Here is a 27,933-nt window from a genome sequence, read left to right as displayed (position 1 = left end):
TTTCCAGGTAAACATCCACATATGACTTTTGCTATACACAACACCAGCTTGTGACCTATATAAAACAGCATATAGAGATGATGACATGCATTGTCATGCCTTAAATACAGCCTTGCATCTCACTTCTTCCAAACTGGATTTTCCACCCGACAGTTCTTGGCTTCACTGTGCAGTAATACTGATGGCTCTATGACAAATTCACTGAGCAGGACCTGAGCAATAATACACAAGTCCCAAACCCCTGTCCTTCTGCTATAATCCAGAAATAATGACTCAGTAACGAGGGTTCATATTTCTGAACATTGCTCGGAAAACTGCAAGGAACATGCACTTTATATGGGCCTCATATTGATGCATTATGTTCATTTTACATCTAAATACATACTTGTGTGTAAAATTAAGAGGTATTAAACCAATGCATTGTTTGACTCTTTTATCAGTTTATTTGAGAGCAGATGGAGCATTTTATATACAATATAAATATATATAAGTAAAAAGAATATAAACAAGTAAAAAAAAAAAAAAAATTGAAAACAATAAAATAAAATAAAATCTATTTATATATACATATATATATACTGCATACATATATACATAAATACACATACACGCACACGCAGCATATACACATACAAAAACACATATACATATAATCAATAAAAGAAAAATCAGTGTATAATTCATTCAGCATCCTATTCTATCTCACTATTCACAATCATCCTGCTCCAGCAATGATACAAATTACAAGCTACTTGGAGTGACGGTGGTAGCACCAATCCTTATCCGATCACAGGGATCTACAGTCAGGCCGTTCATAAATTGTATGAAAGGTTTCCACATCATATAAAAATCCTCAACTTTACCTCTTAATATGAGAGTCAGTTTTTCTAATGCCAGAAGACATCTCTTTAACCCATTGACTAGAGTTAGGTCTCAGAATATCAATTCCAGTGCAATTTCATAATGCTATCTGTCTCACACAGAGGTTTTACTTTTTTATTTTATTTTTTATTTAACCTTTATTTAACCAGGGTAGTATCATTGAGATTAAGAACCTCTTTTCCAAGGGAAACCTGGCCAAGATGTTCAGCAGCAAGAACACAAAGTTGCAGACACAGACACAAATAGAGAGATAAAATACAATTCACAAACACTAAAAGCACACAATTTGCATTAAAAGAGAACTATCTAAAGACAAAATGGGGGCACAAAAAGGAACTTTTCTGGGAGTCAGCTGTACAACAAGGGGGCTAAAAACATTGGCATGCCATAGAGTCTGCTTCTAAAGCCTTTATTTTAGATTTAATAATATTTAATGATACCAGCTCCTTGATTTTTAGGTCATTTTGGAGCAGATTCCAGAATGAGGTTGCAGAATATGCAAAACCCCTTTCCCCAATTTTTTTTCCGAGCTTTTGGGACAGAGAGCACAAAGAGGTCCTGTGAATGCAGTGAATTCTGTCCACAATTTGTTTGCGTAATAAAAACAAGTATTGTGGGAGCAGACCCAGAATCACCTTATATATAAGGATGTAACCAATGGGAGAGCCTACGGTCCAAACAACTAAGTAGCCTATAACAGTATGAGGTGTAAAGGCAATCCAGGCAAAGTGTCCATTAGCAGTGAACAAATGGTTTCTCCTCTTACATGATTGTTCACACAGCTGCCCACCGTGGGGGCTCCACTGTCCTGCAGCTGTTAGGAGCCTTTGAGACAGACAGGCAAGCTGAGACAGCAAGAGAAACTATGAATGGACATAGTCATCCACAATGTAGTGAAGATGATCACATGATGAACTGAGGGTGGTTTTTTTTTTTTTATACCTGTGAAAAAATACCAAAGAAGTGGCCAATAGCTACAGATTTGCTCACACTTCTACTACTGTTTATTTGCATTTATTTGTTTTATCCTACAGTAAACTGAAGCTCACTTCGTGCTACACTGGCCTATTGAGTGCCATGACCCGGACAGGATGCAACACAACAGCTGTTGGTGTATTGGTATAAGTAGCATGGAATAATATGATATTGCTTTGCCATCTAGACTGCAGTGTGATGTTTAAAACTAACCTTGACTTAAAGGAATTATTGTTATGTTTGCTACTGAATAACCAATATTATGAAACTACAATTTCCCAGTTGGTCTACTTATTGTACTGTCTCCAGAGGCTCAAAAGGACACTCAATGTCACTGAAAGTGCCCCATCAGTAAACGATAAACCCCTTTTGGATAATTATTAATCAGTAAGCTGTAATGGGTGACCTTCTTGCCTTACTGTTAGAAAAGAAACCATCTATATGTGCATTTTTAAAGATAGCATGAAGCAACTAATGTCTTTATTCAAACAGAAGGGAGCTATAGAGTGTTTTTCAACCTAAACTTGAAAACAGAAAAATACATTTTGTTTCTTAAGACAAGCAAGTTCACTCTTCTGCCTCTTTCATCTGGAAATATGAGTGGTTGAAAAGTGCCTGGGAGAAGAGGAAATAGGGTAAGGCAGGCTATTACTGCGCGCATGGGGATAATAACTGCAGAGATGTTTGGGCCTGTATTAGTTGTTGCTTTCAAGGCTGCACAACGGTGCATTACAAGGTTTTCTAAGACAGCAAATTCACTGGCTTTTTTGCAAGCTTGCACACCATGGGAACAATGTTTGGACACCAGAAGTATTTATTTATCAATGAACATTTCATCATAAATCATGTACGATTGTTAAACTTTAAACCATTTCCTACTCAACAGAGGTATTTTGTGCAGGCAACCCAATGTCAATTGTCACTTTTAATGTTAGAGCACATGCAGATTTCCTTACTTCACGCTCAGCTGGGACCCATATTGTCTTACATTATTCATGCTGAAGTTGCATGAAACTCAACCCTTTCCAAAAGATAGAATCTAACCTGGGAGTAGCGCACGAATAGGAAATAAAGTGAAGACAGGAGGATGGGAAATTGGCTCTAATGGGAGGATGAGTGAGATGAATAAGAAACAGGGTTTATAGCACATGTGGGAAGAGAATCATCCCCAAGCAGGGGACAGGGAATGAACTCCAAGTATTCTATTATACAAGTCCAACACCAGAGATACACTCACATCTATATGAATATATTAAACAAATAAAAAAACAAACATATAATAATCTATATATGTCACCATCTCATGATATTAAACAGTTTTTCCTATCTGCACTCCACTGTTAAGGTCACATAATCCTCAAAACATGACAAAATGATGTATAATGTAAGCAGCGAAACCTCACATCACAGGAAAAGAGATCAGTGGTATGCTCACTGTAGCTCTAAATCCCCACTGTTTGAATCCCACTCAGTCCCCTGTGGCTGCTTAGCAACCCCTCTCTAGCACAATATACTCTGAATTAACAGGGTAAAGCGTGACCGCTGCCTCCTCAAAACCACGAGTCAAGGGTGCGCTCCCATCATCAACGCCTTCTCTTAGTGCTGCAGCAAGTACAGGCTCTGATTTATTACAACGTGGCTTCAAAAACACACAACAAACAAGCTGAAAAGCAAACATGAAAACATTGTGAATCACAGATCAGTGCTGCATGTGATGCACTGGACACAAGGGGACCTTATTCTTCATATATAAAACAAACAGGTCCATAAGTCTACCAGATTCAGGTCATCATACACCTTTGAATGCATATTTCCTGGTAAGCACGCACATATGACCTTTGCTATACATAACACCAGCTTGTGACCTATATAAAACAGCATATAGAGATGATGACATGCATTGTCAGGCCTTAAATACAGCCTTGCATCTCACTTCTTCCAAACTGGATTTTCCACCCGACAGTTCTTGGCTTCACTGTGCAGTAATGCTGATGGCTCTATGACAAATTCACTGAGCAGGACCTGAGCAATAATACACAAGTCCCAAACCCCTGTCCTTCTGCTATAATCCAGAAATAATGACTCAGTAACGAGGGTTCATATTTCTGAACATTGCTGGAAAAACTGCAAGGAACATGCACTTTATATGGGCCTCATATTGATGCATTATGTTCATTTTACATCTAAATACATACGTGTGTAAAATTAAGAGGTATTAACCAATGCATTGTTTGACTCTTTTATCAGTTTATTTAAGAGCAGATGGAGCATTTTATATACAAAAAATATATATATAAGTAAAAAGAATATACACAAGTAAAAAAAATACAATTTAAAACAATAAAATAAAATAAAATCTATTTATATATACATATATATACTGTATACATATATACATACATACACATATATGCACACGCAGAATATACACATACAAAAACACATATACATATAATCAATTAAAAAAAAATCTGTGTACAATGCAATGATACAAATTACAAGCTACCTTGGTGACGGTGGTAGCACCAATCCTTATCCGATCACAGGGATCTACAGTCAGGCCGTTCATAAAATGTATGAAAGGTTTCTACATCATATACAAATCCTCAACTTTACCTTTTACTATGAAAGTCAGTTTTTCTGACACAAGTCCCAAACCCCTGTCCTCCTGCTATAATCCAGAAATAATGACTCAGTAACGAGGGTTCATATCTCTGAACATTGCTGGAAAAACTGCAAGGAACATGCACTTTATGGGCCTCATATTGATGCATTATGTTCATTTTACATGAAAATACATACTTGTGTTTTTTGTTTTTTTTCCCCTTTAACTACTTATGTTCTTTGTATTTGCTTGTCTCCATTTTTGTTTGCCCTTAGTTCCTGGTATTGTCTGTTTTTGTTGATATATATCAGAAATGAGGCATGACACACACACCACAGAAGTCTGTATTACTGACATGCACATGCTTCCTAATAAAGATATTTGAAACGAAAATACATACTTGTGTAAAATGAAGAGGTATTAACCAATGCATTGACTCTTTTATCAGTTTATTTGAGAGCAGATGGAGCAGCTGAGACTTGGAGAGGGCTGAGATCTGTCCGTGGTCCTGAAATAGGACTTGACTCGGTCAAATCGATGAGGAAGGGATCAATTTTCATATTCAGTCACAGTGTTCTTGACTGTAAGCAGTGATACTGACTGCCTGGGGGTTCAGTCATGATGCAGAGGAGTGCAACTGATTTTGGTTTATTTCATTTGATGTTTGAGCCATCAGTTGGATAGAGTTAAAGAGTAGTGGTAGATCACCAGCTCCGTTCAGCTGTCACTGCCGATGAGTCTCTGAGCAAGTCACTGCATGGGACCTATAACCTCCTCACCCGCCTCTGGGGATAAGCGCGTCAGCTAAAAGCGTTAAATGTAAATGTGAAAGCCTGTGTGAGGACTCAGAAGAAGGGATTAAAATCGCTGGATGTTAAAACTGCATTTAGACCTGAATCCTCTCCTCCAGCTGCATCATGAAAAACTGCACAGATGCAACCACACCAGCCTGCTTCATGTCGATCTGCAAATGTCATTTTCCTTTAAGATGATGTAAGACATTATTTCATGGGACGATTCTCTCTCTCTCTCTCTCTCTCTCTCTCTCTCTCTCTCTCTCTCTCTCTCTCTCTCTCTCTCTCTCTCTCTGGCTTGCACAGCTTGGAGCAACATTAGTCTACATCTTAAAGCTTCTGCCGGACCAAACGTTTCCGCACTCAGCAGTTTGGAGAGATGGGTGCGCACAGGAGAGTACCACTCTCATCCTCCTCTCTCAGCATCCCAGTTGTCAGGAGCGACGCTTGGATGCATGGATGATATGGGATGCGCGCACATTCTTCAATTGATCTCGGACTGATTGAACCATGAAGCTGGACGCAAAACGGTGAACCTCTCCACAGAAAAACTTCAACCTACTTTTTTTTCGGATGGTGGGGAATTTCAAGAGTGAAGTGAGGATTGCATTTTGTTTTGAAGTCACAGTAATAATGTTTTATCATCGCAGCAGATGATGTGTGTAACATGAGGCGCTCACTGGTTATTATGATAATCGATTCTGTTCATAAAAACGGATGCACCGTGCACATTTACGCATGGGGTTAAAGGATATACTGTAGGGCACACCTTGGGATTTGTTTTGTCATGAGACACTGGATGCGAGGACTGGAGCTTGTATCGAGACTATATGCTTCTGAGAGTCTGAGAGCATCAGCACCATGCAGCTACACCCAACACCCTGAACTTCTGGTGATCGAGACTTCGTGCAAGATCTGAAAAAATAAAATAATGGCACTGAGCGAAAACTGCAAAACGCAACCTGCAAAAGAGCAAGGCTCTGTGCAAAACCCTCCATCGGATGTTATTGAGCTGAACGTGGGTGGACAGGTGTATTACACGCGCCATGCCACCTTGACAAGCTTTCCAAATTCCCTACTTGGGAAGCTTTTCTCCAACAAGAAGGGCTCTTCAAATGACTTGTCCAGGGACTTCAGAGGACGGTATTTCATAGACAGAGACGGCTTTCTGTTTCGGTATGTGTTGGATTATCTTAGAGACAAGCAGGTTGTCCTACCTGACCACTTCCCAGAGAAAGGCAGGTTGAAAAGAGAGGCGGAATACTTCCAGCTGCCAGATTTGGCCAAACTTTTGTCTTCCGAGGATGCAAAACTATTTCCAGACGACTTGTGCTGCAGTGATCTGGACGATGCATCGCAGAGCAGCGAGCAGAGGTTTTACCAGTCCTATTCCTTGGACAGGAGGTACGGATACATCACGGTGGCTTTCAGAGGAGCATGCACAGGAGGAGGTAGAGAGAGTCAGATTGACTCAAAGGCCAAAAAGTTACCGAGGATCTTCATCAGCAGCAGGATCTGCTTGGCCAAAGAGGTGTTTGGAGACGCCCTGAGTGATAACAGGGACTTGGACAGACCGCCGGATCGGTACACCTGCAGGTTTTACCTGAAGTTCAGGCACCTGGAGAGAGCTTTTGACATGCTGTCAGAGAGTGGCTTTCACATCGTGGCCTGCAACTCGTCCCTGACTGCGTCCTCCATCGGTCATTACGCGGATGACAGGGTTTGGTCCAATTACGCACAGTACATCTTCTACCGTGAGTGAAGATTTATTCCTACTCTATGTTTTCTGAGGTGATGTGAGATAAACTGATGACCTCCAGAAATAATTAAAATGCAATTTTTTTTTAAATATATATTTTTTTATTATTATTATTTTTAATTGACTTATTTTTCTGTTTTTTTTATCCTTTCCTTTTTTTTATTCTTTTTTTATTCTTTTTATTTAATTCTTTTTTTATTCTTTATTTATTTATTTATTATTATTATTTTTAATTTACTTATTTTTCTGTTTTTTTTTGGTCCTTCCCTTTTTTTATTCTTTTTATTTATTTATTTATTGTTTGGTATTTGTTTCATTTATGTTGCTATCAGATTTCATTCATTTATATGTATAAATGTAATTGTTTATGAAATTAACTCTGCTTATTTAATGGTGCAGTAATATTGTTATAAGGATGGGGGGTGGGGGGGTTTAATTTGTTTATACAATTTATTTATTGGATTTTGTTCAGAATAACAATAAAAAGACTTTGAGCAAAAAAAAAAAAAAAAAATGCAAACAGCCAAGTTAAAAACACCGAAGTGCCCCTCCCTCCACCATATAACCATATCCACACATAGGGGAGTGATTCTATAATTAGGGGTACATGTCATGTCCATGGGCTGTATTTATCAATTTTACTAAATATCCACAAGCAATGGTCAATTTTATATCAGGGCACATTTCTTTTTCATTTAATACAAAAAAGTCAACAGGTCCCATCATTTATTTTGCAGAAAATGCATATTCTATACGCGAATTTGCTGTTTTTGTGCTGTCCAATTTGCTAATTGTCAGGTTTTGCTCTTCAGATTAACATTAAAATACATGTTTTTGTATATTATTTGCATGATGATCAGACAGGCCGTTTTCCTTTATTAAACGGTGTTAAACGTTTATCCACACAGCTTTTCCATTAGAAAACCCCATGCAATTTGTTTCTCTAGATTTGAGAGGTGCTCTGCAGAAACTGGTGTGTGTTAGCTCACACCACCAGGAGGCATGGTGGGGTTACAGCACATCCTTCTTGAATCAATCCCTGGCAGTAGCTGACTTTAAACTTCTGTTTTGGGGCCGAGATTAAGAGGCAAACTTGCCCACGGGCCTCGGAGGAGTTGAGTCACAATGCTGCTACACTTCAAGTACACATGCGTCATGCGTAAATGCGGCTTATAGCTCTGAAATTCTGATGGGGTTATGAATAATATAGCACCAGTGGGCAGCACAAAATTCACATTAATGCTGCTGCAATATTCTTGAATTATCTTTGCTTTTTTTCACTTAAAGACAAAGTTTGTTCATCAGCAAAATGCCTTAATTAGCTGCAAATATGGTTCTCTCTGCAGAGGGAGGAGAGGAGTTGAGCCATATGGCCAGTTAAAAATCACTTTGTTCATTATTGTGAATAGCTCCCTTTGGTGGATGAGCTGAAGAAAACCCAGTTGGTGGGTCAAGGTTGGAGGTGCAGGAGGGTGGGCTGAGAAAGACATGGCATATGGTTTGCTAATGATTTACCAATGCAGTCTAATTATAACAGAGAGGTTTGCCTTGACCTGCGCAAACAGCCAGCCAGGTAGGATTTTCCTGAGTCATTCAACTTTCTGGAGCACAGCATATGGTGTAGGTGTTCACCCCCTTCCCTATTAACAGTCACTGCCCCTAGGACAAAGACAGGGGTGGTGGGAGGTGGACGAGGAGGAGGTAATGAGACAGGGGAGGAACTGCAATAAGTATAGCATTGGAAGGAAAGAAGATGCAGAGTAAGGGAAGCACATAGAGAGGAAGAGAGGGCGTTTAAGGAAGCAAGCTAAGGGGAAGTGAGGAAGAGAGAGATACGAGCAGATGGAGGGGAGAGGGAGGGATGTGGGAGTAAAAGTTGCATGAGACCTGGCCATGGGGAGAAAGAACTGAAGCAGAAAGAAGAGAGAGCAAAAATAGATTAAAGTAAGTATCAGACAGGAAAGTTCATCGGGTGTGAGGGAGCAGAGAGGGAAAGAAAATGTTTGGTGGTGAGACACGGAAGAGGAGGGCGAGACTGGGTTTTCATTAAAAGAGAGGAGACAAGGTGAGGGTGAAAGGAAACACATATACAGCCAGCATTGGAAGACAGAGGCCTAGTCAGGATGATGGATAGACAGTTCAGAGGCAGACATGCGTGAGAGCCTTTGCTTCACAGCAGCACAGCGGCCCGCATCCACTTTCCAAACTAATACTGTAACCTGATTCTGAATGTGGGACACTGGCTGGCCTAGGGCAGGTAGTCCGAACGCATGTAGACAAATGCACCTTTGAGGTTGGCACGAAACAGATGTGCTCTATTGTTGTTTTCAGCAGAGCGTTTCACTGCTTTCCTTTTAACCCCCCTCAATCACAGGCTCATATGGAGTGAAACGGGGTTTGTTCAGAGTGTAAAAAGAGCAATCCGGCGCAGTAAATAAATTGAGAGACTTTCTTCCAGCCTGTCAGTTCCTTAGCATCCTCCATGTGGCTCTTCTTGCTAAATGCATCAGTTGTTTTCTACAAGCTCCACTGACTCTCAGTAATAGTGTGGACTCCAATCTCCAAAATGCCAACAGTAGATATTCATCATTTTACTGCGTGGCATCATCTGTCCTAACAGTCATGGGACTCATTCTCCCATAAAGTTAAGACCCTCTGCTCTCACTTATTGTCATCCAGTCCTACTCAGAAGGATATATGTTGTTGGTTTAAACAAATGATTCTTGCAGGAAAAGGGCACTCTCCCCAGGTGGCCGCAGTGTCCGAGCATTCATCATGAACAAGAGGTTTTGATCCGGAATGCCATGATGAATAATTCACGTGTATGTCTGTGTATGACTGGTTCACCCTTGAAAAAAACAACTGAGCCAAAGAGAAATACATCAAAACTGATTACCAGCACATATGAAAGTGAATGGGACAGAGAATAGAAGTTAGTTTGATATGTATGGATATGTATGGAAGCCCAAAAATGGATGAAAAGTTAGTCATGTTAAAAAAGAAGAAAGCAAGTGGTGAGTCACACTTATGATATAATTGGCAAAATTATAAATAAAAAGTCAAATTTATGAGATAAAAATTCAGAGGGGGGGGTTTCTGAAAAGTGAAGCCAATGGTGAAGTGTCTTAAATTTGCATTCTTTCTAACAGCCAGCAGGGGGCGACTCCTCTGGTTGCAAAAAGAAGTCTGGTTGTATAGAAGTCTATGAGAAAATGAGCCTACTTCATATTTGATTTATTACCTCAGTAAACATTGTAAACATGAGTTTATGGTCTCAATCGCTAGTTTCAAGTCTTCTTCAATACAGCATGATGTTCATTTAATAAATTATGGCCATAAAGCAGGGGATGCTTTAGGGCGTGGCTACCTTGTGATTGACAGGTCGCTACCACAGCGTTGTCTGTGTTTGTGTCTTACAACTTTAACCCTTTCACAGTGTGTTTTCAGTTCATGAAAGTTCATTATAACCTTTTGGTTGCCTAAAAATGTCTAATTCAGCGTTCGGTTGTACTTAGCTCCACCCTCTTGTGTCACTTCTGGTTGAAAAAATCAAGATGGCGACAGCCAAAATGCCAAACTCAAGCCTTCAAACGGCAGTCCACAAACCAATTGGTGATGTCACGGTGGCTACTTCTGCTTCTTATATACAGTCTATGTTTCTACCCCTCTATACTTCCGGACTCCTTGACTTCATTTTGATCTCAGCGTCACACCCGTAAAGTTTTGTGACTGCATCTTGCACAGTTGTGACGCTATCGCGGGGATAAAATCTGTCCACAGACAGACAGACAGAAATATTAACACCTGGCAAAGTGCTCAAAACCGCTTCAGTGGTAGTTCCCGCTACAATATATGTCTCCAGGATCACATTTTGCCATGATGACATAGACTGACAAGGTGAAAACAATATCAGCCACACGCTGTCGTGGCTGGTAAAGATGAAAAGTCAAAGGTATGAGATAGTTCAAAACTACGATAGAGTAAATCAAAATGATTAGATAAAAGAAAAGTCAATATTCTGATGAGTTTATCAAGAATTATGACTTAGTAAATCAAATTTGAATTTATCATGAGCATTTTTTTCATCGTGACTAACTTCTCATCCTTTCTTTTCTTTTTTAATGGGCAGCAATGGGCTTCTATAGCTGGTGATTCTGTCAGGTTATTTGTCAAGCAGGCACGGCGGTCGATTTACATGATAGAGACATTTCGTTTTTTAGATTGTCAGTGACAACATTATTGCTGTAATGATTAACAACTCTAACCTCCCAATTGTTTCTTGGGACCAGTCTCCTTATTGCTTATTATCTCTGGGGAAAGAGGAGAGTGTTGGCTAATTAAAAAGCAATCTGTGATCCCAAAATATTTCCAGTGTCTCCAGCCATGCGGGATAGAGATGTAATTTAGAAAGATGAATGCTAACCTACTTCAAAGACAATTTGAAATACAAGTCATATCTCAAAATAGGACTCAATTCATCGATGAAAATTATCCGTCGTCATCGACACAATAACCTGCTTTGACATGACTGCTTCCACATTACAGAGGCAGAGCAAACCATCATTGAACAGTAGGGCTGCTAACATCAGGCACTTTCACATCTAAAAGGCCTGTGCAGAAGTGCATTGTCAAAATGGGAGACACGTACAGTAAAGATGGAGAATGATTATACTAGCTAGGTGTGCTCTGTTAATATAACTGTGCAGTCTTCATTTGGGCGGTGAACGAGATGATGTGTGACCATAATGACTCCTGAACAATGGCCACAATGCGGCCCGGGAAGAGAGTCGGGGGGGGGGGGGGGGAAGTAATCAATTGCTTGGGTGTAATGGAGGCAAAGATTGGGCCGTCCGCGGACTCCCAGAAGAGCCTGGTTGGACTGTGGATGGATTGGCAGTGCCTACAAGAGATGGATGGTGCTCCCATGAATAACTCATATACGTCTTAAAGAGCACCTGGGCAGGACGATGGTCAGGCGTGAGATGCAGGGGTGTGTGCTTGTGCCATTATTTCTCACAATGGTTGCAGCACCTTGTGCACTACATCAGTTCAAGTAGACAAGGCGGCTCACCTTGGGAGTAAATATGAGCTTATTGAGAAGCTGCAGATGCAAAAGGGAAATATATTTTTGGAAATAAATCGCTCACGCACTGAATTTTGAAGGACCATGCTGGTGGTTTTTCATGTTTTGGTCATTGACTGACTACTAATAGTATTCTTCACATCACTGCTGTATGTTTTAACCCTAACCCTTTTAGTATTTAAATGAACTTGCAGAGACATAGGACATGCATAAAATCTGTCATAATGAGTCTTTCAGGCACAAGCATACACTAACCCTCTCACACTGTAGTTGTTGCTTATTGATTGACTTCTGGGTTGGATTTTCCAACTTTTTTGACTGCTGACTCACAAATCACAGATGTTGGGATTGCCCTTGAACGCATCAACAAGGAGAGTTTTCAAAATCCCTGCTAGTAACTTCATTACCAAATGATGATAATGCAAATAAAAAAGACTAAATATAGACTTTGATGGATTACCCACATTAAGCAATTTGCTCTTCCTATATTGAAGAGAGCCAGCAGAGGCTGCATTAAAGGTGAGCCATCAATCTAAACATAAAACACTTCAAACCTCCAGTATGTTCCTTTACAAGAGCAGATACAGTTGAAACCTAGTTAATTCAGTAGCTGTTGGAGAACAGGTATAACAGCTCTCACCATCTGACACCCAACACCTTAATGATCCCTCCAGAGACATTTAATGGCTATGTGGATGGTGGAGCTCACAATGTGGGCAGGACTGAGAGTTTTCTGAAGACAGGGGATCCCCTGTGTTGGTATGCAAAGGTCACTTTTGCAAGGTAGTGACTGTTTTAGCGTTGCTCTCTCTGACGGTGCCTGAAGGTAGCCTGTAAAGAGCAAATAAAAGCATGTTTGGGGGGCCTACTGTACGTAATGCATCCAAAAGAATCAATTAATTTTGAGTCAGTGATTGAGAAATGAAAAGAGGATCTAATGCTTGAGCTTTAGAGTTCACTTTCTTCAGACGTCACTCTTTGAGTATCATCTACTTGACAGGGCGGGACCAGAAACGCCCCTCGTCTTTCCTCCAACCTCTCAGGGCTTCATTTAGGTGATGACAAGAGCTTGGTGAATACTCAGGACACCTTCCTCGCCTTCTCCCCGTCTAATCTTGCTTCATCTTGTGCAGTGGAGGTTGTGTGGCTCCGGGTCAGGGGACAGGCCCACGGGGGAGACGCTGATATAGACGTTTCAATCTGGCTGAGTTGCTTGTTCATCTCCCTGTCAGGGAGAAACTCAGCGGGGCAGCTACCCTCTGACTCTGGGAAGGGACAGCACCCCACTGTCATTAACAATCAGCCAACCAAGCTGTCATTCTCCTCATGGAAAGCAGATAATTTGGGACGGGGCAGTAATGGGGCTATATGAGAGAGTAAGAGTGTCCTTGAATTACCATGTAAAGCTCGTTGGGTCACTCCGACTATTCCTCTCCAGCTCTTTCCCGTCAGGCTGATGCTGAGGGTTGTTTCAGCAAAGTAGAGCTGACTGGGTGGAGGTAATTAATATTGACAAATTCAATTGTATGCAGATATTACAGACATTATTATACCCGGCAAGAGGATGGCTTTATCAGTTCGGCTTGACACAAACTGCTGAAGTGATACTTTTGCAGCAAATCTTGGTGAAATGGATTTCCCTCACCCTGTGAGGACGGTCACTGCCTTTGCAAGACAAGCCTTTTTTCTGCTGCAAGGACACGCTGGCCTAATTCGTGAGCTAACAAGCATGTAAACTACACTCCCCCTGAGGCAGTGGCAGAGTAAAAAAAATATTTGTGACTGGATATGTGAGCTGGAGAATAAAAAGTGTGTTTAAGATCAGAGCGATTCCACTCATATGAGCTTAACTCCCTGACTGGCTGCATGGATATGCATATTTAACCTGCCACAGAATATATTACTCCTAATACATATAGCTTTCAGGGCTGATCAGGGCTTTTTAAAAGTTAGGTGCGGGTTAGTTCGGCACCATGGAAACAACCATAACAATGGAGCGCTCACAAAGACAAGACAAATGAGACAAGCTGGCTAGCACACCCCACGGTCCCTCCGCCTCACTCCCCGCCGCTAGGAGACTACTTCGCTGGGAGGAGAACGGTCTATAGCTACGGAGACAGACCTTCAGTTAGCAGCTGTAGGAACTAAGCGAGACAAAAAATTCTGCCTCGGGGAGCCAAAACATTGTGCTTCCCCAAGGCATCAGTTGCACCAAGGCAAGGTGACAATAGTGCTTAATCGAAGCTACAATGGACCCCTCGGCGAGGATACAATTGTACTGTAGCCTACCGAGGGGTTCACTGTAGCCTCAGCAGGCGACAGGCGATTTTTGTTTTGCTACAGCTGCTAACTAAAGGTCCATCTCCGTAGCTGCCATCCGCTCTCCTCCTGGCGAAGAAGTCTCCTAGCAGCGGGGAGTGAGGCAGAGGGACCGAGGGTGCACTAGCTAGCTAATTCTTGTCTCATTTGTAGTCTGATAAACAGCAAACTCATCAAATTCAGTGCCCGATATCACTTTTTTCCAAGCAACTGTAGCTGTCATAGGGACCCAAAATTAAAAAGTTTTGTGAGATCTTGCAATCAATTTTTTTTTCAACCTTTAATGACTTTTCTCTCTCCATGGCCCTCCCGGGCCTCCGTAGTTTCACGCCCGAAGTCTTAGCCAGAGAATATAATTACACCAGAACCAAGCAGCAACTGAAGCATTTGAAGATGATTCACACCACTCAGCCTCGCAGGATTTGTTTGTGTTTGGGCAAAGAAAGCGAGCATGTTTATTCCAGAAATTCAGAAGTTAAGTGTGTTTTCTGTCTGACTCTGACAGCTTGGATGCAAAGTGACGCTTTGTGTTCAAACCCTATTTTCATTGATTTAGATTGAGGGCACAGTTCACGTCACGGCTGAGATTCAAATTTGAAAAGCAGACAGCTTCGGGTCACTCGAGTGCAAATCTGAAATAAATTGCGTTATGGCCTCCTGGTCGTGTGCAATAACAACATGAAATTGCTGAGTGATGAGTCTCTCTTGTTCGTCTTTATTTATTTTTTTGCCTCTCAGATTACATGACCGAAGCACAGAGCTGCTCTGCCGTTAAAGAAATAACCATCACACACCCTTGATGAGTCAGATTAGAGGCTCAGATGAAAACAAACACACACGTCTGGCATGAAAGCCACTGACATTTGAATTTGAGTTTGTCAGAGCCCTCTGCTTTCAGCCCCCATCATGTCCTACTTTTCTGCCATTTAAAACCTCTTAATGGGTAAAAACGTGTCATTTTAATCCAATATCAAGGCAGCTGAATTTCCATAAAACTCTGGTCTCTCTCAGGCACGAGGACAAACATCCGTGGTTCTTTCATTAGAGATAGAGGGGAGTTTGAGGATACCCCGTGTGACACGCCTGCATGCCTCTGTGCCGAACTCGACTCCCTCTCTCTGTGTTATTTATGAGAAGTGCAGACACAGTCTCAGGACCAGCCCCGGTCTTTTAATGTGGTTGGAATATGATCTCTTAGACAGGCTATATGGATCTGAGAAAAAACACAATGCAATCAGTGGCTTCCCTGAAAAGATACCAACGGATTTACACACACACACACACTTGTTTAAATGTACCCGAGAAAGACTGTGTTTCCTGACAAGGCTCTTAGTCGTTTCCTGTCTTGGCTCTGAAGGGGACAGCAAAGCTTGACACTACAACGCTTTGTCCAAAACACACAGTTTGTGGTTGCGTTCTGACACAGATTTGTTTTGTCCATGTCCACGTTTCACTTATTGTCTAAAACAAAATGCAAGCCCAGGTGCTTCTCAGTGGCTTTAATACAATTCATTCTCCTGCATGGCCTGAAAATTTTATGATGCTATTATTGGGTATTGGCTAGTTTCCTAAACGGGTTGCCCCTCTGGACTACAGCATCCATCCATTTAGAAACAATGCTCAGCCTCCCTCCTCTTGATCCTCCTCCTCGCTAAAGCGCCTGCATCCATTTGCCTGGTGATGCTCGCCGGCTGGATTCAGCTAGATTCATTTTCTGCGGGGGGAAATTGGTGCGCTGATTGGCCCCTTTACTCATGGATTAGCCATTAAAAAGCTGTTAGTGACTCTCTCACTATCAGCTCAATGCAATCATCGCACTAGAGATAAGGTCATTATTACAGTGCGCGCAGAGAGGTTAAAATCCCCCTTGAACTCTGTTCAGTATAAATTGGTGCATGCACTGGAAGGAGGTAATGGACAAATTATTGCTCCCTCTGAGATATCATTGCTGTTGCGTCTGCATCATCACATTGGAAAAAGCCATTAAGAGGTTTTTAGAGTCTGTGTGCACAGGTTTATTTCTCATACACTGTTGTTTATATTACATAGAGCACGGCAGCTCTCAACACTGCACATTTCTACCTGTTAGTACATCTAATTGAGACCATAGTTCAGGTATATTTTTGGAAATGAAAGACAGCAGTGTTTACTGTCTTTACCTGAAAACTTCACAAGCCAGCAGGCAGTACAGCACAGTATTTCTGGTTCATAATTAGATGTGTAGGAGGATGTGAGACGATACAAGAAGTAGGTACAAGAGGAAGAATGAAGACTACTAAAATCCTCTGTTACCAGCCATAGGAGTGCCATAAAAAATTATGAATTTGTAAAAGAATGAGAAAATAAATGTTGAAATATAAAGACAAATAATGAAATGTGAAAAATAATTATAAGCATTTTCATTTATTTTCACATTTATTTATGTATACATTTATTCATATATTTTTAAAACGATATACATATATTTATTTATTTATTTGTTAAAGTAAAGGAATAAAATTACATTATATAAAAATAGATAATAATAAAAACACAGTAATTTAAATGCAAAAAATACACTAATATACATTTTCTAAAAAGATATAAATAAACAGAATAAATGAACAAATGCATGTGATAATAAATGAAAATGCTTATAATTATAATTTTATATTTTGTTGTCTTTATATTTACAAATGTATTTATTCTTGTATTTATTTCTCTTTGTATTTCCACATTTTGTATTTATTTATTTATTCTATTACTTATTTCTCTTAATATTTCCACATTTATTTTCTTATTCTTATACAGATTATTTTTTTTATTATGGCACTCCTTTGACTCCATAACTACCGGGTTCACTGCCTGTCCAAACTTCATGACAGGCGGTCAGGACACCTGGGGGAACATCGATTCACTCCACTGTACACTGACCCAGTTCTGTTACCACCCAAGATGAATTATACTTTGTGTTTACCTGCTTTTTCTGCCTTGTTGCCTCCCTAAAGGTAGAAAGCACCTTGTCGAGTTATTTGACTCAAAAATAATACACCACCTTCTTAATACAAGGCAGTCAGGTTACAGTTCTAATAAGAAACTGCGACGGCAAAGCAAATTGTTTTGGCTCTGAGACAAGCTTTGCCTTGGGAAATGGGAAAGGTCTTTTAGGGAGCCGTGCTGAACCGCGCTGAGCTCTGGGGCTTCTCCTTATCAGAGGAAGCAATATGCACAGCCCACAAGCTCTTTGAAATTCAGCAATTAAATGTCAAAGCCAATAACTTGCATGTTCTTACATCTGTACCCCCCTAAATACCCCCACACACACTCATCTGATATTCTTTTAAAGATATTTGTATGACATTGAAACTGCTGTGTAGGCATTTGTCAGCATTTGCTTGATCAGTGCAACTGTTTCTTTTGATTACAGCTTGAATCTGTCACCATACAGACAGCTGGGACATTAGTTTACAGTGCGTGCCTGCATGGAAGACGGTCTTGCCGCAACAGAAAATGCACTGCTTGTGGTCAAAACAAGTGACATCTGTGTTTGTTTTCTAGGTGGACCCTCAAGGTGGTTGTCCTCTCACTGTGACTGCTGCTGCAAGAGCCACAAAAGTGAACGCGAAGGAGAGAGCGGCACTTCCTTTAACGAGCTCTCCACTTCCTGTTCCGAGACCCAGTCGGAGGCCAGTTCCCCTCAAGGGACCGTGATCTGCGGCCCCGTGAGCCGGCATCCCAATGTCCATACGCTGGACCGTCCCATGCCCAAAGGACCAGTTCACATGCTGCAGCAGGCAGAGATGCGCCGCAAGACTGACATGCTCCGCGTGAGGACTTTCGGGGTCCGAGACCGAGAGGCCGCGAAGAGGAAAGCCAACAAGGATAAGATGACTCCAGAGCAGGAGATGGAGAAATGCATCCAGGACTTCCGGCGCATCAGGATTCCTGAACGCTTTCCGGAGAGGAAGTACATGTGGCAATCGGAGCTCCTGAGAAAGTACCGTCTCTAAATATGAAGAAGAAGAAAGAGATGGTGGCATCATGTCACCATCAATGAAGAGTATTAACTGCAAAGGCAATAGACCCCGATGCACCCTCTATGGCACATACTGTATTAGAAAAGAAAACTATGGCCACTTTCCCGCCAGCATGACTAGCTGAGCACACAAAGTACAAGGCAGTGTGAGTCATTGATTTGTAAAGTATGCACAGTGTTGTGTATGATATGCACATTTGTAAATCAGGTTACTCCTGTAGGGGCTTACATCACTAACCCTGTTCTCACTTCAGAGAGCCGGTGGTGTACGAACAGCTAATACCACTAGTTGAAGCAACAAAGCAACCTCAGGGGCAACATCGTTTCAATCCATCAACCTATCACATACTGTATGTGCAATTGCCCACAATAGCTGGTTTCTTAAAATGGACGTACCCATATGGTGCTGTGAGTTAGCAATGGAATATCACTACTCCACTGATAACACATATACTTATAGTAGGCTTCGATATCGGCACTGCATGTCATTACACCCTTAGCATAATTATGCAATATCAAACAAACTTTAAATTCACTGTTTTGTGTGATGGGTAAAAATGGTGTGTTATGACTGGGGGCTGACTTAACTGAGGAAAGCACTGCCTAGATCTGTTTGCCATTGTAAAACTTTTTGTCCAATGTTGTCATTATGTGTTGGATAGATGATGTTGTGTAAGTAGAGTATATAATGCCAATGGATATTTGACTAATCCTTGATTGTAAGTGTGCAAAAAAGCTAATAAATGGGTTCAAATTGTATTTATTCTTAGTGGACCTTCTTGTGATCTTCAGGCTATATTTAGATTGAACATGGGAAATTCCAGTTTTTTTTTCAACAACCTGGGTCTGATATTCTCATAACTGACCAATCACTAAGCCTCTCCCCTGAACGGTGATTGTCCAATCACAGCTTAGCAACCACAATGAAACAGCCTGACAAGCTTTAGCTTTAGATTTCTCTCACCTACATGTTGAAGTGGTGTGCACTGAGTTATAACAAAAGAGATACTCTGAAGAGAGGAAAAAAAAGTAAGGAATGGATTAAACTGTGTGTTTATCTGCTCAAACCTGTAAACGTTTCCTTAGCTCACTGTCGAACCTAACCCAGCAATAGGTGCCAAGGAGCTTTTAATTATCATCTAATATAACGTTTTGTGGGGTTACAGGTTACATTAAAAAAAAACTCACAGACGGAGTTAACCATTTGGTGCATGTTCGTGCACGTGAGCGTGCCCCACTGGTTAGTTCACGGCTGCCGCTCTGCACTGTGCTCATGTGGCGGTTACAGCTGATAATGCTGTCCTGACCGCCGGCGCAGTGGCGGAAGAAGCATAGCACCCACCCTCCAGTTCACCCCAGGTTAACACTGTTAGCTCTGTCAGCAGTTTTGCTGTTGTTTTCACTGCACTGTTAGCACCGTTAGCTATGAGCCACCGGCTGGTCATGTCTTAAAGGTAATCCATAAATTGCGAAATCTGGCAAAAACTTTCAAAAACTCTCGAAAGACTCGCTGCCCAACGACCTATAACCTTAAACATTTGAGGTCAATGCTTAACCTTAACTCTTCGATATAAATGCCTAACCTTAAGCATCTCACGAGAGTTCCCCAACTCGTGGTACCTTCTAGACATAACCCTGGCGGCTCAGCTGTTGCCATGTTGAGAGCCCTGTGGAGGCAATAGAAATGCTCCCAATCTCACATTTAGCACCTTTAAGATTTGAAATGATTTCTGTAAAGGTTATTTGGAAAGCTTTAGGAGGCTTATCCGGATATATGTTGTTTTGCTAGAGTCGTGTCTTTCGAATCTCTACAACAGAGGAGAACTATTAGTCAAAATGGCCACAATTATGACAACAAGACCCAGGTTGAAAAATACCAGGAAAGTGTATTTCAAGCATCTTGAAAGCAATATATTCTCATGTTACACTGTTCGGAAGTGACAGGATTGTGTAATAATAATTTGGTTTGAGATTTATTTGTATTTACGGACACTGTGTTGGGCTGATAACAAAAGCATCTTGCTTTGTGTTGCACCCACCATCACCATCACCAGCCATCCCCACACAAAACTGGCTTCATTGATGAAGTGAAATAGATCCCTCCTTGTTGACATTTCGATGTGTGCCTCATCCTCTTGGGAGGATCTCAAGGAAACAGGAAGAGAACCATAGCTGTGCATCACAAGCACCATTTATAGAGCGCACTATTTTTAGCGTACAGATTTCTGCAGTGTCGCCACGTCGCATCCATAAGGAGCGAGGCTTGGGGACCGTATTGCTGCAACCCAAAATGAACAGGCTGTGTGATGATAGATGAAGAACTGCTTCTCTCTTGGGACAGTGAGTGTCCTCCAACACAAGTTCAAAGTAGAACGCTTTGTTAAGGCTATGAGGTACATTTTGCTCCATGTGCAGAAATGCATATGGCAATAACCAGATTATAAGACATAGGCCTATACCCCCAAAGCTCTTCTACCTTTGACAGCTATAAGGCATAAATGCAAACTGAAACCTATGATAATCCTGGTCAAAAAAAGACAGCAACACATATGTTACAGTATAAAAAAAGCTTTTATAGTCTCTATTTAGCTGCTATTTAACTAAGAAGAGATATGGGTTAGGATGTGAATGGACTTCCAGAAACTTGTAAAAATGGGCATTAGATTTTTAATACTCCAGCAGAGAATAAAATAGCAAGAACCTGGAAGGAGACTGTAACATAATGAATTTGTCAGGGATATAGTGGCCTCTCATCCACTCTGCACCCGGACCCGTATCTCTTCCTCTCAGCCTCCATTCAATAGGAACACAGCATGAAATCTCTCAGTCTGAAATCCAATGCCCCTTTCCCCGTCTTTGAAAACCAGATCCGCTTTGGTTGGCGTTTCGCCTCGCACTTAGCACGATCTGAATCCTAATACCCCAATGAAAAATCAATGATGTCTGTTTTTTGCATATCAAATATACCCAACGTCACGGCGTGGCCTGACCCGGCCTGGCCCAGGTGACCTTGCCGGCCTATCCCACAGAACCACCTGAACGCAGCCGTTGCCACTCTGCTTCCCTTACAGATCAATAGCCTCAGATCCTGGCCCTGGCCTTACAGTCTTTAGAGACGGTCGATAACCGACATCCTCCTCTAGGATGCAAAGTAACATTAAATCTTCAATCAAAAAACATCACTGCCACCGCTAACCGCCCTCAATTATCCGGCAGGGTTGCCTTGCATTTCCCACAACGGCTTTCTTTAGCATGAGACAGGTCTGACAGCGTGATTACAGCCCTTGTATTAGAAAATTACTGCAAAGCCTGAGAGTAGGAGTATTACTCTGCTTATCAGATATTAGGCGACCAGAAAAGACTGTTATTCACACATGGAATAATAGAGGCATGATGTGGAACCAAGCAAACAGGATTTCATTTTTCATACAATTAATATAAGGATTAGATTTGTATTATACCAGTTTTGGAAGAGTCTGTAATTCACTTTGGTTGTAATGCTATAAATCCGAGGTGATAACTGGTGTTATTGTAACAATGTGGAAGATGTCTGGAGCTATACATCAAGGCAGGCGCAGGATCATTTCTGCTACAGTAAGCTTGACATCTGGAATAGAAAGATGAAACATGCAATTTATCTCTTTCTTCTGAATAATGACTGGGAGAGGTCTTGTTGCCTGCAGCACGTCTCCATAAATATCCAAGGCCAACATGTTTTTCTGCTCACTCATCTAATTTTAGATGACTGACATCTCAGGAAGTGAATGGAAACTAACTGTGAGACTTAAGATCTTTCTCCCGAGGTTCACGTCTTTGTTATTTGCATATTTGCTCATCATGATGGCAAAAAAGGGTATTCCCATGACTATGCTACTATTTTCATGAAAAAGGACAGATAACTATTATGTGCAAATGCTTTTGGCTCACTAAAAATCTTACAGTGACTCAAACTGGTTTACCCTGAAGATACTTGTATGAATTATTTTGTTTTATAAATGGGAAGATAGTTTAGTCTTCTTCTTGCATTACAGCCCTGCGGCCCAGTTTTCCCATTAGTGTCACTCCATTTATTTATTTGTTAAAGACATATTGCATAGACTTTTATTTCTGTTAACAGGGTCAAACTCTCCCTTTTTAAGCCACATTGTGCTCCGAGCTGTGCTTACACTAAACCTACATACTTTGTGCTCTTTCATGAGGAGCCTGCAGGGACGTTGTTATAGAGAAATAGGAGCCAATTTACAGCCTCCGAGTACATTTGGGGTCTTACTCTGGCCTGATTCTGCCAAGTCCAATGTGTGGAAATACCAATGGAACATATTACAAATGGGTCCAGGGGAATAAATGACAAAATCACGGTGAATGTCATCACCATCACCCCCTGCAGAAAATTGGGAGCGATATCCTGCGTGGTGGGACTTCCCTGATGCAAATATATAGAGAGAGGAAGACACACACACACACATATGGATACGACACAGGCTTAACACATCACCCATTTGTTTACTTATCGCTTAATGGACGTATTCCTCCCTTTAGCTTTTAAACAATTAATTTGACAGTGCCATTACCATACTGTCCTCTAATACAAACTCTTTATTGTACAGGAAAATACAGCCAAACTTAAAGGAACGGTTCATCCAAACCACAAAAACTAACTAACTTACCTGTGGTGTCAAGTCATGCATGAGTTATAGTTTTACCTGTCCTGGTTTTGAGTTGTGTGCTGCCACTCCAATACAACGAAGGTGAATAAACCTTTCTTTGTGTTGCTTAAAGCACTTAAATATTATCTTTAAAAATGCAACAGAAACATCTCTTTCCACAAATGGTGTCCTAGTTTCTCCGGAAAAGATTTCTTATGCAGGTTATTTTGGAACTCCAACTGTTGTCAGGTTTGTGGATTATTCAGGATAACGAGGAACCGACTTCTGAAAAGAGATATGAGTTATTGATTTCTATCACTGCGAGCACCACAAACACAACTCCATTCGCATCCATTGAATGCAGGTGGCGGCCGACATCTCAGAGATGGAAATCGCAAAACCTGGGTAAGTAAAGCCAAAACATCTGCATGGCTAGATAACACTACAGGTAAGAGAGAAAATATATATTTTTTAAATTTGGGTGAACTGTCCCTTTAATTTCTGGTGATCGGAGATTTTTTCCAAAACATCACACACATAATTTTATTTGAAAAAAATCTTTGGTAACGCTTTATATGAACTTCCTTGTAATAAGCATTAGAACACGGCTTTGTTGATACCTGATTCTGATTGGTCAATCACAGCGTTCTACGGTCTGTTATTTTTTTATAGCAGACCGCTGTTATGAATAACAGACCGTTGGTATGAACACAGTTCTGATGTCGGACTCTGGCGGACCATGTTTGTGTCAAATTATTGATTTCTTAAGTAAGTAGCCGTGTAATAAGCGGGATAATGTACAGCTAGCGGGTCATTATTGTGAAATAAACGCATTGCCCTGTTGGGGTTTATTTCACAACAATGAACGGCTCGCTGCACATTATCCCTTACTTAGTTAATAAATAGTCTCTCATAACCCTATCTCTAGATAGTAAGTTCTGGCTCCACATATTATCATTCTGGTATCGGGGAAAAACACTCTAGCTTGTTTGTATTTCTTTAAACCAATCACAATCGTCTTGGGCGGCGCTAAGCACAGGATGCACGGTGACCTGACAAAATAGATAGCGGAAGCGGATGAGAATGTCGGCTGAAATAGGCGGCCAACGGCAGATTCATACCCCCAGTCTACATCTGGTGAGTCAGACTAGTTAATAGGTAAGATGCTTATTAATATTATTATGTGTTAATAAGACAATATAAGTGTTAATGATAGCATCATAAACACTTTTATTGTTATAGGCTGTTTAAGAACATATATATATATATATATATATATGTATGTATATATGTATATATTAACAATATATATATTTTATATATAATGCATTGACAGGTGTCAGTCAATAGTGCTGACTTCAGCAGGCATCGAGTCCACAGTGAGTCTGCTCTTCCTTTGGCGCCCTATCTCAGCTATCAGCTCACCGCTCTGGCGCCAGCACTGGGGTACAACAACGAACACGCACAATCATTCATCTCCTTAGACAACTGCTGTCAGCATTACAGTTAGTTTTATATATGTATTACCTGTGCAGTGCAGCTCTACACACTCCTAGATCCTCTGGGATGCATTCAGCCTTGTGCACTGCGCAGAAACAAGGCTCTGATTCCAGGTGCAAAGCTCCTAATTAGACAAAATATCCAGGGGTCTTGAGCAACGAGTGAGGGAGAGCGAGCTATACTCACCTGGGACAAAGAGTCCACGGGTGGGTGAAGAAAGGGAGAGAAATGAGGGTGCGGGGGAGAGGCCACTCCACTGCCTTGTCATGAGGTCAGTCAAGTGAACTTGAAGCTCCACAGCGTTTGTGCAGGTGTGCTTAATGTTTTTTTTTTTAAACGTTTCCTCTTGGCAGCTGTAAGGAGGCTGATTTACAGCCAAAGTGTCTTCCACTCGTCATTTTCCCCCTCATTACCTTATCCCTTTCTCAAGGACTGCCCTGGAGAATATACAGGCTCAATTAAGCTGTTCTGACCGGAAATCCCATTGCTCATAAATCACCTCCAAGGGCTACTGATCAGCAGTGCTACACCGCAGCGTAAAGCAGCTCACAGCAGTGTGTGCTGCTGAGCAGGGCAGCAGCTATTATAAATCAAAGGAAGAGTACAGAGTATATTGCAGGGGATAAAATACTGTAGGACACTGTATCGTAAATCTGGGGAATAATCACTGATTGTCAGTGAACTGTGATATCAGACAATGAATACAGCAGGACAGGTAAACAGTTATGGGACTTATACTCACCTTTTTATGTCTGTTGGGAGGCTGAAATGATGGCAAGAACCTTATATACATTGAATTTTATGATGGAGCAGAGGAGAGAAAACTGAAGATTTCACTTTTCTGTTGAGCCAGATTTTGCACACTCAAAATGTGCTGTGCTCAGCTATTGTGTCGGCCTATTAAATAATCAGTAGGGGAACATTGTCTTAATTCCTTCCAACATTTTCCGAGCACTGCGCAATTAGAATTGCATGCCCTAACCATACCTTGAGGTGTCGTTGCTTTATAAAACATCCTCAAATAGCTTAAGAGCACTTTTCCTTGTATGCGTAACCCTTTTTAGCATATAAGCAAGATAAAGACTGTGTTCGCAGTTAATTTATTTCATGCCTTTTAACGAGGGCCTGGGGAGAAACCCTGCTATGAATGCTCACAGCTCAGAGCTATTACTGTATAATCTCAGTGTTAAATTTGAGCATTCAAATTGACTCCAAGGCGATAGAGGGGCTTCAGGTTTAATAAAACAAATCTGAGCTTAAAACTGATGGAACAAAAATCATTGTTGGAGATTTGGTCTGCTGAATTTTCTGTAATTGAAATTTCATCTCTGCTGGGAGGTGACTATCGTGTGGCACACAGTGAGGAATATTCTGTCTCTCCATCACAATTCTTTGAATGCAATCCAATCTATTTTCAGTGGTAATCTGTTGTTTTAAAGGATGGGGGATACAGCACAAACATAACAGAAGCCGCATATTAATGCCAAATACATTTATTTCCCAGCTATACTCATTAAACAGCATTCTTTTCTCTGGAGAAGTAATTATCTCATTGTCACCTCCTAGTGCAGGACTGCAGGGTGTATTTTTTAAGGAGTATCGTCGAGTGTTTTTTAAAAACTGAGTGCATCTAAGAAACCGCCTGATGTTACAAATGGAGTACCGGATTAAATCCTCCTAGAGATTAAATGTAGCACACAGATGGTGGGCATGTTGCATTCACATCGGCTGACCTGCTACCGTTTGCTCTGTGATTTTCAACAGTGCACTAAACATATCTGCAGAGATTACTTAAAAGCATCTCAGGCCTGGAGAGAGACATGCAATTCAGGGAATACATGCGGCACATGAATGTTCTAGTGTTTGCTCGGGTGAGAATGGGGGTTAGAATAAAGCATTGATGCTTATTTTAAGACAGATTAACAATGAACATGGCCCAATAAACATATGGGGCTTAAACTAAAAACAGCCTGTGGAAAGAAAGAAATAAGACTTTTGAAGAGGGACCCAAGTGTGCGCTCATCCAGGCAAAGATACTCAGGTGCAAAACAAAAAAAACTGCAGGGCACAAAGGAGGTCTGCACACTGTCAGGCTCCAAATACATATTTTTTTTTTCAGTTTTTCTCTTTTCAAAGTGATGTTTCTATAAGATCTTCCTCAGGCAACTGATCTTATAGGTCGAAACGTTACCTTGAAAAGAGAAAAACATTAACACAGACTCCTGCAACAATTGCATTTTAGAGTTAATGCCACTCTTGTACTTGGTGGGTATTTTACAGACTTATTTCAGTAATTGAAGACCAGTCTATTTAAATTTGAAGCTAACAAAACAATAAAGGATTCAGTATTCCCCCACCTGAGTTTTATTTCTGATAGTTTGGAGAAGAAACACCATTTAGACCCTCCTTTAGGGAAATAAAATGTACAGAAAATGTAATTGAATATTTAACTGAAACAAGTTTACATCCATGCTAGTGGCTCTGTGAGGCTATAGGCACAGTGGTAGACATGTAGCATGTTCACAATCTTAGTTTAGCGTGTCAGCATACTAAATATTAGCAACATTTGCTAAATACCAATAAACACTTGTACAGCTGAGGTTGATGGGAATATTTTGGTCATAAACCAAAGTATTGAGAACATTAAACTTTTGCCCCCATGGTGGTGCTAGAGAAAAAGTTATGTGATCACAATTCATCGCAAGGGGAACATGAATGTTTGTACCAAATTTCATCGCAATCCATCCAATAGTTGTGGAGACATTTCACTCACAACCATAAATATCAACCTGCCGGATGTGGAGTAAAAGTCAGAAGATCACCAAAGACGTTCGGACACATCGTCTGGGAACCTCCGAGAAAATTTTGTGAAAATCCATCCAGTAGATGTCCAGTAGATGAGTGAAAACTTTGACTTGTTGGTGGCAGAACAGGAAAGGTCAGCGGGTCACCAAAGTCAGTAGGATTCATCCTCTGGAGACCATAAATGTCTTCAAATTTCCATCTAGATAATTCAGTCTTGACCAAAGTGGTGGACTGACAGACATCTCAAGAGCCATGTGCATGACTGAAAATACAATATGAGAAAAAACAAAACAATAATTTGAACATTTTACTGACTTTCTGAGGTGAGGGATGGTAAAGTTGGACTCAAAGTATTTTTAAAATCCTGGCTATGCCTACAGTATCATCTCTGCTCTGTTCTTTTTCATCAAGACTTGTGTGCTTGGGTGCTAATATAGTGCTATAATCAAATGGCTGTTTGTGAGTGTAAAAGTGTAAACAACACAGAGCCGAGCAGACGCTGTTAGTCTTATAGCAGTGAAAGTGTTAAGACCCTTGTGCTCTCATTAAT

General features: G+C 40.9%; 1 protein-coding gene across 1 annotated transcript; it reads left to right on the top strand.

The window, feature by feature from the left end:
- Window positions 1-4,501: 4,501 nt before the first annotated feature.
- On the top strand, window positions 4,502-19,191 carry kctd16a (potassium channel tetramerization domain containing 16a). The gene is made up of 2 exons (XM_074648400.1): window positions 4,502-7,010; window positions 17,955-19,191. The coding sequence occupies exons 1-2, from the start codon at window positions 6,188-6,190 to the stop codon at window positions 18,404-18,406; spliced, it is 1,275 nt and encodes a 424-aa protein (XP_074504501.1). The 5' UTR covers window positions 4,502-6,187; the 3' UTR covers window positions 18,407-19,191.
- Window positions 19,192-27,933: the final 8,742 nt, after the last annotated feature.

Source organism: Sebastes fasciatus, chromosome 10, assembly GCF_043250625.1.
Source record: "Sebastes fasciatus isolate fSebFas1 chromosome 10, fSebFas1.pri, whole genome shotgun sequence".
NCBI classification, from domain to species: Eukaryota; Metazoa; Chordata; class Actinopteri; order Perciformes; family Sebastidae; genus Sebastes; species Sebastes fasciatus.
The sequence above is the reverse complement of the archived record's forward strand: the minus strand, read 5'-3'. Positions and strand labels throughout refer to the sequence as shown.